The following is an 11,669-nucleotide window of genomic DNA, read 5'->3' on the forward strand; positions in this document are numbered from 1 at the left end:
TTCACTCATTTTAGTGACCATAAACTTTAGCGAGGGCTTAAAATCTCGCAATTCGCCGACTAGCTTAGCACTTTGCATCGTTGTTTACGCATGACCGGTGACCTAAAGGTCAAAATTCAGTTGTCATCTGACTGGTTGTCCTGTATGTCAATCAAGTAACAGGGATGGATGATAGGCTGACATCGTAAGTTCTGCTGCACTTAGAGACGTCGTTTGATTTGATTGGTCACCCGAAGGGCAACATTCAGTTGTCATCTGAATGGCAATCAAGTGACGGCATTGATGCTGGGATGATATTTTTTTAATGTCACGCCGCGATCGACCAGCGATCGACCAGTACCACCTCCGCGATCAACCGGTAGCTCGCGATCGACTTAATGAGCACCCCTGCTCTAACCTCTACCTTTACCTCTATGTACCTCTACCTCTACGTACCTCTACTGCTACATACCTCTAACCTCTACCTTTACCTCTACGTACCTCTACCTCTACGTACCTCTACGTACCTCTACGTACCGCTACGTACCTCTACATACCTCTACATACCTCTACCTCTACGTACCTCTACGTACCTCTACGTACCTCTACTTCTACCTCTACGTACCTCTACCTCTACGTACCTCTACCTCTAACCTCTACCTTTACCTCTACGTACCTCTACGTACCTCTACGTACCTCTAGGTACCGCTACGTACCTCTACATACCACTACCTCTACGTACCTCTACCTCTACGTACCGCTACGTACCTCTATATACCTTTAGTTAAAACTATTCCCTGCCTGTTTTGACTGCCGCTCCTTCTCTCTCCCATACCGCCCCCCGGTCCAGGAGAGGCTGTTTTTGCCTTGACGAAACTGGACATCTGACGTGGCCTACCTTGTGGAGGCGCTGCAGCAGAGGGATGGTGATCATCTCAAGACCCGCGGCTGCCCAACTGTCCTAATGGCATTCCATCTTGGACCTGGACTATTATACTCTCTGTTTATATTTAACTGTCACATGTTAACCTCTCGACATCCATTGCAGCCTGGTCATCCTAGAAGGGGGATCCCCCTATCTGCGGTCCCTTCTCAAGGTTTCTTTTTCCCTAATGGGTTTTGAGTTTTTCCTTGCCCTTATGGGGGTTCAGATCAGGGGATGTCGTTTGTCGTCTATTGTCTATCATCTACTGTTGCCTGCTTGTTAAGCCCTTTGAGGCTCTTTTGTGATTAAGGGCTATATAAATAAACTTGACTTGACTTTACCTCTACGTACCTCTACCTCTACGTACCTCTACCTCTACATACCTCTACCTCTACGTACCTCTACCTCTACATACCTCTACGTACCTCTACCTCTACGTACCTCTACCTCTACGTACCTCTACCTAGCTCTACCTCTACGTACCGCTACGTACCTCTACATACCTCTACCTCTACGTACCTCTACCTAGCTCTACCTCTACGTACCTCTACCTAGCTCTACCTCTACGTACCTCTACCTCTATGTACCTCTACCTCTACGTACCTCTACATACCTCTACCTCTACGTACCTCTACCTCTATGTACCTCTACCTCTACGTACCTCTACATACCTCTACCTCTACGTACCTCTACCTCTATGTACCTCTACCTCTACGTACCTCTACATATCTCTACCTCTACGTACCTCTACCTCTACCTCTACCTCTACATACCTCTACCTCTACGTACCTCTACCTCTACCTCTATGTACCTCTACCTCTACGTACCTCTACATACCTCTACCTCTACGTACCTCTACCTCTACCTATCAAACGCACAGCTCCGATGTCTGTAGCTGACTGATTCCAAGTTGTCAGAGCCCCATTTTAAGATGCATAGCAAAGCCTACTTTTTGCAATATGGTGGCAGGGTGGGCTTATCCAGCTCGGGGTGGGTCAGCGATGGTATCATGCCCGAGAGGAAGGATGTTTTCTTTCTTTACGGTGTCACAAAAAAAAAACGAAACTTCAAAAGTGAGCGTTTGAGCGCCTCGTCTCTCAAAACTGGAGCAAAGAAGCGAGGATGACTGGTGCTCATAAACACGCTTGAGGGACACATATTACTGTTAGAACATTAATTTTACATCATTAAAATAAAACATGAAAGGAACTACAACGTTAAAGCTGGTAATTATGAAGATATTGTTAGATAATATCTAATGAAACTTTGTATCTTGGATCTTGTAAAGACAGTTTGCGTCGGATCGTGTGCCAAGTGTCTTGTGAATACATTTGGCCTCCGAGCTTCCAGAGAGGATTAAAGATGGAAGCATGGTGTAGGTCAAAGGTAACAGCGGCAGGCGGCAGGTGCGTGTTCCCTGCTCGACTATTTCAATAGTTATTTGAAGAAACTTAAGCTCCGTGCAGCGAAAAGACGTTCTGTGGTCTGTGGAAGCTGCTTAACATCCCTGCTTTTCTCTGCCATGTCATTAGCTCATATCGCTATCTCCACGCGTTTCATCTCTATTTTAGTATGACAGAGAAGCAGCCAGCCAGTACGCACCGACTGTTCCACCTAATAAGCCCGAGTGCGCCTCCTTGGCTGGCAGACTGCTGCAGCTCCAGATGGTTTTATCGCTGTGCTGGCCAGTGTTCCGCCCCCCGCATCAACAGCATCATCAACAGCAGCTTGTGGCTGCGTTACGCAACCACGTGGTCAGCGGCTGACATTATATTACCACGATCGGGTTGCCCCTCTTTGGCTTTTTTGGCACGTCACATGCTGCTTTTTTTAAATGAATGATGCAAAATGAAGCCTGCTTTGACGGAACAAATCAGACCCTTCCATCGGAACTGGACTACTTTTCCGTGCAACGTGAGCACACGCATAAGACATTTTGCCTAGCAACAAGTGGCTGGGGGAAAAAATCCATGCAGTTCTGTCAGTCGAAATAACGCAAACTTTGACATAATCCCGCAAATACACGAGCAGTCAAAAGTCTGGACGCACCTTCTGAATAATATGACAAGGTGTATGAAAATCTTTGACTGGGACTAAACTAATTACAATGCTTTCATTTTGGGGATAAATCTGATGAAAAAATCCATAAAGTGCAAGAAAGGTACTGCCCCATATGTAGAGACTTGCACCGGGTATCGCGAGACAATCAATCGGTTGACATAATGCGTTGCATCGCATGCGCCGTAGCTGACCAAGGCTGACGGCGAGAATGGACGTACAGTAAATAGTAGCCGGCGTGTTAGTCACCGCAAAAGTTTGAATCTACAAATCTACAGTTTGAAACATCACGGAAAAGTCCACAAGAGCCACACCAATTGTATGCCATACAGAGCAGTGCTTAAATCCACTGGTAGAAACCACACTGTTAGCCGCTAGTCAGAATATAACATTTTCAATCAGACCTTGAAACAACCTTGGACCTTCATAAAATCTGTCTAGCAACAAGAAGCCGGGGAAAAGAATGAGCGCAGTGGTGAATGTCCATAGAGGACATTTGGGGCAGCACCACATCAAACGACTCTCTTTTACTTTCTTTTTGTTGCATTTTATAATCCATACATCAAAGTGATCAAACTGCTAAAGCTAAACTTGTGGTAGTTTGACGGTGTTGCATTTGCTGTAATCGGCCCGTCAGTCGCTTGTTTGTAATTATTAAATCACATGCCAGTGTTTTTTTATAGAGCCAAGAGACACAGATGATAGGATTTCCCCAAATTCTGCCTAGCAACAAGGGGCCAGGAAGACCAAGCCAAGTCATTCTGTTGATGTATGTCTCGGTGATAAACTTTTATTGCTGCTGTAAAGTTTTATCACGAATCACAAAGGATGTTGCCTGTGCTATTTATAACATTGTCATGAGATGGAAAATTGGAATTTGAAAAAGTTCATGGGGCAGGAAGAGAGGTGACTGTATTCATTCATGGGACATAAGTGTTTTTACACAAAGAAGAGAAGCAGTGGTTAGGCTGAAGCGAATACGAGAAAACAGCCATGCAAGTACGCTCCCCGTAAATGTTCTGTTCTTTTCCAGTGCCCGCCTAATGAAGCCGGACTTAGACCAGCTTGTTTGCATTTGACGTGTCTATCAAGTATTTTAAAGCGCGTTTCCTTTTAGCCTCGCTATGAGTGTGTGTTGATGTGTTTACTGCTGACGTGCACATTAGCGAATGCCGCGCTGCTTGTAACAGCTACGACAAACGCTCGCATGGGGACCGCACCGCCGGGCCCGCTCGACCCCCTGGTCGACCCCCACTGGACCCCCGCACTCCTCGGCATGCACAGGCTCTTCATGTGTACACATCGAGACCGCAACCATTCAACACACACATATGTGCACACACACACACACACACGCACACACGTATGATCGGTGGCCACTCTCAACCCCATTGGCTGCTCTTTGTTGTATTTTTAGGCCTGTTATTCTGGGGCCTGTCCTGGCAGGCCACTGGGAGGCTATATAAGCCCCCCCCCCCACCAACCAACTGACAACACAGCAAACATCTCCACATGACACTCCAGCAAACACACAGCAGGCATTTCAAATCCACTCAGGGTGAGTACAACCACGCTGACGATACGATATATGTTTCCCGTGTGAAAGGCTTTGTAAAAATCTTCGGGTCTTCGATCTCTGGAGGAAAGTCATGAGTCAAAGGTCAGGGTCAAGTGCAGCAGATGCATTTGAAAGTGAGGCTGAGGGGCACTTACGTTGTGTGGACACAAATCCAATTTGCAAAGGACAAGAATGTTTTTTTCAGGGAATGTGACGGTAGCGTGGCCGTCATACACAATGCTCTCCAGGTCCGAGACGCACAGGAAGTTGCTAGGTGGAACTAATCTGCTGTAAGCACTGACAGAGACTAATGACTGCAACCTTTGCAATCATTGATGGTCACGAATAGAAATGATTTAATTGCCAATTCATCACTGTCGTCCGGAGGAGGTGCTGTACAGGACAGAGCATGACAGCGATGGCTCTGGATCCCTTTTTGCTAAATATTTTCTGTCTCTGCATTTAGGACACCATGACTGCAGCATAATGTCGGCAGAGGTTGGAATTCATAAGTTCTCCTTCCCCTTCTCTTGTGCTGCACGCCTTTCCAAGCAAGATGAGGACAGCCAGGTGGGACGCGTACAGGTGAAGGCCCTGCAGCTTTGTGATCTTCAGGAAAATCCCATTTTAAGCCAGTCTAGCGCCGTTACACCGGTAGGAGCTTTGGAAGGGCATGGGAATCCCAAAGCTCCCGCCGAGGGCGATGTGGCCGCCGCCCAAGTTCTGGTCTGCCCTGAGGCCTCCCAAAGCGGTGTGCTCTCTCGCCGGAGCGTCTTTGAGAAACTGGCAGCAGAGGCGGAGGACCAGCGCCCGGTGGCGAAGAGACAGCTGTCCTCGGAGAGTGCGGCCAGGAACATCACGGTGGTGAAGAAGAGCGCGGTGAGAGCTGAAGCAGAGGAGCAAAGACACCAGCAAAGCAAGGCCTCCGTGGCACTAGGGAGGAGGAAGCGTCGAAAAGATCTCTTTGCTAGCTCAGAGGTCTTTCAGAGACTCGACTCGCATGTCATCAGAGCAGGGGCAGAGGTGAGCCAAATCCTTCAAACCCTATGCTTATGGGTAATGCTGTACACTCTGGACTGTTGCCAGCCAATGGCAGGGCACATGCAGTCAAACAACCATTCACACTCACATTCGTGCTTATGGGCAATTTAGAGTCTCCAAGAGAAAACCCACGCACACACAGGGAGAACATGCGGATCCCACACAAGTATGCCCAAACTGATCTTCAGAATCTCCTGACTGTGTGGCCAACATGCCAACCACTAGGCCAAGGCGTGGCCCCTGGATCCACATGCACAGCATTCATTACAATTGGCCAAGTGGGTTTCATTTCAAAAGAGTGGAAAATGGCCTCTTTGGAACAAACAATGTAATCATGCTGCAAAAGCACGCCGCATGTTTTTGTGTTGCAGCTGAAGGAGAAGCGTGTGCATGATGTGGGAACCATCGTACAGACCATCACAAAGGTCTCCAGGACAGACCTGGAGAAAGTCCGCGCCATCTGGGTTTGGCTCTGTCACAACATCGGTGGGTGCTAGCACCTGGATCCTGGTGGCTTAGGACAGATTCCAGTGTGGGAACACAAAGTGAGCGTCACTCGTCACTCTCCACAGAGTATGATGTCAGCGGCTTCCTGGGACACTCGGAGAGGATGACCTCCCCGGAGGAAGTGATAGCGACCGGCCGAGGGGTTTGCTGTGGCTACTCCAGCCTCTGTGCAGACATGTGCGGGTAAACTGAAGAAGCGGAATACTTCCGATGACCTTGGTTGTATTTTGGAGCTCCTAGACGAGAGCAAAGGAGAGGAAATAGAATTAAGCGGAGGAGAGTGGTCACGAGAGGCAAAGTGGCGGTGATTTTGTGCATGCATCATGTGCTTGATGCTTTTCCAGCCCATGAGAAAGCCTCTGTGAGATTTGAATCAGAGGCAGCATGCCAAACACAATGAGTCATATTCCATAATGCAATACATTTAATTGACTTTTTCATTCGCTCACAATAGAGCAGCATTCTGCTCTTAATCCCTTCGGATTTTAAGCCAGATCATTTTCCATCAAACGACGTGCTGAGACAGTGGAGTGAGTGAGACACTGGACAGTGGCAAAGCGACTTTAAGGTCAGCTGGGTTCAGTGAGCACGCTCTGCTCCTTTCTGCAGGTTGGTGGGCATCGAATGCCAGGAGGTGGCGGGGCACAGCAAGGGCATAGGTTACCGCCAGGGCCAGAGCTTCAAGAATGTGAAATCGGATCACCTGTGGAACGCTGTGCTCCTGGGAGGACACTGGTTCTTAATGGACGCCTGCTGGGGAGCTGGACAAGTCAACATAAAACAAGAGAGCTTCGTCAAAAGGTATGCTATGAATTATTCCTCGAAGTCATTCCAGAGGCCTGCAGCATGTTGACTCTCACAACAGCAGACTCCATCTGTCACCCCTCAGGTTTGATGATTTCTATTTCCTGACGGACCCAGAGGAGTTCATCGAGTCACACTTCCCTGACGAGGAGAAATGGCAGCTCCTGGAGTCACCCATCACCCTGGAGGAGTTTGAGAGGAGGGTGTTCAAGACTTCAGCCTTCTTCTCCATGGGGCTGAGGTTGATGCAACCTCATCACTGCCACATAGTCACTGGTCAGTCACTTTGAGTGACGCCTCAATGAATGACACCGTGCTGTTGTTTTGGGGAAGACTCAAGAGGTTCCAACCACGAAAACTAAGCTTCAGTCTGTCCTCCACAGATGATGGTGAGGCAAACGTCTCCATTGGCTTCTCCAGGCCTGTGACCTTCACCTATGAGATGAAGCAGGACCAGGACTTCCTGCACAGTGGCGCTTCGGAGCAGAAGGAGAGCAGCCACTGCTCCTCCGGTCTCCTGACTGTCTCCCACCGCAGCATGAACCTGCAGCTGCTGCCGCCCGCCAGTGGCACGTACGACCTGAAGATATTCGCTAGGCCAGAAACTGCCACTACTCCGCTGGGGTGGGTATGCTCCTTTATGGTGGAGTGTCCAGAACCCCGAGCCATGGAGGACATCCCGGAGAACCCCTACCTGTCGTGGGGCCTGCTACCCAACGCAGCGTCTCTGGGCGTGGCAGGCTGCAGTCACGACAGTCAGGTGGCCCAGGTGGAGGAAGGCCGCTTTGAGTTGGTTTTGAAGACGTCGAGGTCTCTAATGGTGCTTTGTGAACTGGTCCACACGGAGCTGCACGCCGCTGTGACCAAGCGCTGCCTGGCAACTCAGATTCAACCAGATCTGCTGACATGCCACGTCCTCTGTCCCGCACGTGGCTTTTACCGGCTGTCCGTGTTTGTGCGAGACTACAAGAAAACAGATGTCAAGTTCCAGACGGCCGCAAACATCCTGTTACACTGCAAGGGAAAAGTCATCAGTCAGGATGAGCTGTTTCCTCCTAACCTCAGCTCGGCATGTGGGCCGGGGACCCGTACGTCAGAAATGGGTCTCTCCAAATTCAGCCACACGACGCCAGTGGTGAGCACGCCCCAAGGCAAGTGTAACATCACCTTCCACAACCAGCGAGACCTGGAGCTCCACCCTGTGATCAGCAGAGCAGACAACAAAGCGGCGGCTTTCCCACTCACGCGCCACCTTTTCTGCACGTACACGGACAGCAAAGTGACGGTGAGCATCAGTCTGCCAGAAGCGGGGATGTATCGCCTGGGCCTGTACGCCAGGACCAGCTCCAGCGGAGACTTCGACCCCATGTGCGACTTTGTACTGAAAAACACCTGCGATCAAGCGGGGCTTCCTTTCCCCTGCGTCTACGCCGCCTGGAGGAAAGGCTGCGTGCTCTTTGAGCCCCGCGTGGGCCTGTTGGAGCCCGCTACCTGTGTACGCTTCCGGGTGAGGATCCCGGGAGCCCAGAGGGTGTGCGTGGTGGGAGAAGGGCGGACGGATCTGAAACTGAACAAGAGCCGGGTCTGGGAAGGTGAGGTATTCAGCGGGGAAGGTGTCCCGCAGCTGAAGCTGGCCGCCTCCTCGGGGGAGTCCAGCGACTTGTCTGTTTTGTTGACCTTTGACATCAAAACGGGGCAGGGAGTGTGAAATGGATCAGACCTGGCAGGTAGCTATCTGGAAATAGCTCGGCATGCTAACGATATGAGCAATTGTCAGATAGATGAGCAAAGACTGTGAGCGGTCTCCTGCAGGTTTTATTTCAAAGCTTGAGGCTTTCCCTTTTTTTCGGTAGAATTCAGGACTAAACACGTTTGTAACTGGTGCTCAGCTGCGGTGCTCGGCCATTATTTCATGACTTGATTGCATTTGTACGTATTTCTATTGTGTAACAAAGAACTGTGCTTTGTACAATACCACACATTAAAAACTTACTTTAGACTTCTGAATGCCGTTTTTTTTAGCATGTATCCAACTTCTACTTTGACTTAAGGAATGTTAATGCAGCTTTTCTTATTTATTAGTATTAGATTATGGGGTGTAATAATAATAATAATAATAAGCAAGTCAACTAAGTCAAGACAGATGAAGTAACTGAATAAAAGATGTTGGCTTATTTTTCATTCATTCATTTTCTACCGCTTATCCTCACGAGGGTCACAGGGGTGCTGGAGCCTATCCCAGCTGTCTTCGGCCGAGAGGCGGGGTACACCCTGGACTGGTGGCCAGCCAATCACAGGGCACATATAGACAAACAACCATTCACACTCACATTCATACCTATGGACAATTTGGAGTGGCCAATTAACCTAGCATGTTTTTGGAATGTGGGAGGAGTACCGGAGTACCCGGAGAGAACATGCAAACTCCACACAGAGATGGCCGAGGGTGGGATTGAACTCGGGTCTCCCAGCTGTAACCACTCGAGCGCCGTGCAGCCCGGGTTATTTATTAGTAGTACATTAATAAGCTTTGTCTCCTATAACACAAAGCTCAGACGTTAGCTTATATATTGACCTACATGAGATTGGTTTTAACGTCTTTAATGCACAAAATGTACGTAGCTAATTGGCCACCGCATCTTGTCGCAACTCGCGAGCGTGCTACAGCAGCAGCGATTCATTGAAGGGAAAAAAACGGCAAACCGCACTGTGACATTGTGAACCGAGATGAGGAAACTGAAGGTGATGACATCACGACCAACCAAACACGCAACAGGACCCTCAAGTTTGTTAAAGTCAACAAAGCGAACTGTCTTTAGCCGCTATGTTGTCCACAAAGCCCTGTGTCCACTCAGCTCAGTGTGAGTGACGAGTGTTTATGTGCGGCTGTCACAGAGCTCCACAAATAGTCCCACAGCGCCAACACAATGGAGAAGGGGCGAAAAAAAGACGGCTGCTTCATATTTGAAGTGTGCTGAGCGTGTCAGGTTGGGGAGGGGGTACTTTGTGTGTGTGTGTGTTCTTGCCTTAAGTCGGTGGGGAGAAACAGGCATTTCAGTGGGGTGGCAGGAGGGAGGTGAGGAAATGCTGATGTCAGAGGTTAGCCATGTGGAGAGCTGTATCTGCCTGGCAACAATACAAGGACACACACACACACACTTTTCCTTTCTTGTAAACACAGCATGAGGAAATGGAAGTCTAAAACCTCGCCATGTGGAGCCGCATTTATGACATTGTCAGCACTTTTTCAGCTGCCCTCTCTCTTTAAACTCCGGCCTGATGCCGTTGTCGCGTCCAGGATTTGGTCTCCAAGCGACGGCCGTAAAACAGGGCTGGGAAAAGGAAACCACTTAGACACCATCACAGCAGAAATGTTCAATGGACCGTTTCAATATTTAATGAGTCACATGGTGCAGAAAGTACACAATGAGATTATCGTATATGTATACCGTATTTTCCGGACGATAAGTCGCACTTTTTTTCATAGGTTGGCTGTTCCTGCGACTTATACTCCAGAGGGACTTAGAAATGAAAAAAGTGTTTATGTTCCATAAACACTGGACATCTTTTCTGTTCGTGTTTATTTTTTGTGTAGCTGAATAAGCATTGTGTTAGCATATCTTACACCTATTCAGCCTGTTCTCTATTCTTTTATTGTTACAACTTGCCTTCCAAGAGGACGTAATGTCTGTTTTGGTCAAGTAGTTTGGAAAATAAATTACCTGCAAAAAATGCGACTTATACTCCAGTGCGACTTATGTATGGTTTTTTTCTACCTAATTATGCATTTTTGGCCTTGTGCGACTTATACTCTGGAGCGACTTATAGTCCAGAAAATACAGTAATTAGACAGTATTTTTTTTAAGCATCAGTCACAGGAAAAAAACAGAAGTTACAGCAGTTTTGTGCAAAATACAATTTGACGCCCTCCAAGACAAAATGTGGAGGTCAGTATGGCACCTTTGAAATACGAGAGGCCTCTCTTTGTTCACAATACAATAAGTTCCTTTTTTATTTATTGAACTATAAGCCCTTTGTTGAGATTTTTATTCTCCAAATCTAACTGTGGCGGCGTGACATCAAAATCCATACACAATTCGATTTGGGGGACAAATAAAAGCTTCCTCCTTCTTGCATGTGCCCAAAGTGGCGTGTGAGACAAGACACACGTTCATATCCGTTCAATTCCAAAAGTGATTACAATCCACATTGATGGCAAGTAGAAACAACCTTCCATATACAATTGGACGCTATCACACCAAACTTTGTTTTGATCCTATAACTTCAGCTCCAAAACAAGAAAGACACGAAGGTGCTGGTCCGCCAGAGAGCTGAGTAGCACTGAACGTACAAAAAGAGGCTTGTGGAGAGCGCTTTGGGGACCCCGCAAGTGTAAACTGGGGTATTGAAAACAAGTACCCAAAAGAAAATTGGGTACCAAGCTAGTTCATTTCACCAAAGAGAGTTTGACTTTCAACCCTGTCAGAGACGAGCACTTCCTTTACGTCATTAGTCCAAGTTGAAGCCCCAATTATTAAGAAGATGGGGGATGAACTGCATACCTCAAAACTGGAACATCCCTGAGGGAGTAGAATTTGACCACATTTACAGGAAAATTCCACTTCCAAAGTCGCACCAAGCCTCGAGGGATTTCGCCATTGAGACGTCAGCGTACCTGACGAGGATGCGGTTCAGCAAAAAAGGATCCACTCTTTGGTTTTTCGGGTCTTTTTGGGACACTTCCTAGTTGCTGTCCCTTGTTATAAAGGTCAAGATGGGCTACTTTATTGGAACAAT

General features: G+C 48.1%; 1 protein-coding gene across 2 annotated transcripts; it reads left to right on the forward strand.

Moving 5' to 3' along the window:
* The first annotated feature begins 4,446 nt into the window (after nucleotides 1–4,446).
* On the forward strand, nucleotides 4,447–8,844 carry ky (kyphoscoliosis peptidase). Of its 2 annotated transcripts, none has more exons than XM_058077752.1 (7): nucleotides 4,447–4,520; nucleotides 4,987–5,543; nucleotides 5,933–6,047; nucleotides 6,134–6,251; nucleotides 6,678–6,869; nucleotides 6,958–7,148; nucleotides 7,256–8,844. In XM_058077752.1, the coding sequence occupies exons 1-7, from the start codon at nucleotides 4,475–4,477 to the stop codon at nucleotides 8,578–8,580; spliced, it is 2,544 nt and encodes an 847-aa protein (XP_057933735.1). In that variant the 5' UTR covers nucleotides 4,447–4,474; the 3' UTR covers nucleotides 8,581–8,844. The 2 variants fall into 2 exon arrangements, with proteins under 2 accessions (XP_057933735.1, XP_057933736.1); XM_058077753.1 differs by having other exon boundaries at nucleotides 6,134–6,245.
* Nucleotides 8,845–11,669: the final 2,825 nt, after the last annotated feature.

This window comes from Doryrhamphus excisus, chromosome 7 (assembly GCF_030265055.1).
Source record: "Doryrhamphus excisus isolate RoL2022-K1 chromosome 7, RoL_Dexc_1.0, whole genome shotgun sequence".
NCBI classification, from domain to species: Eukaryota; Metazoa; Chordata; class Actinopteri; order Syngnathiformes; family Syngnathidae; genus Doryrhamphus; species Doryrhamphus excisus.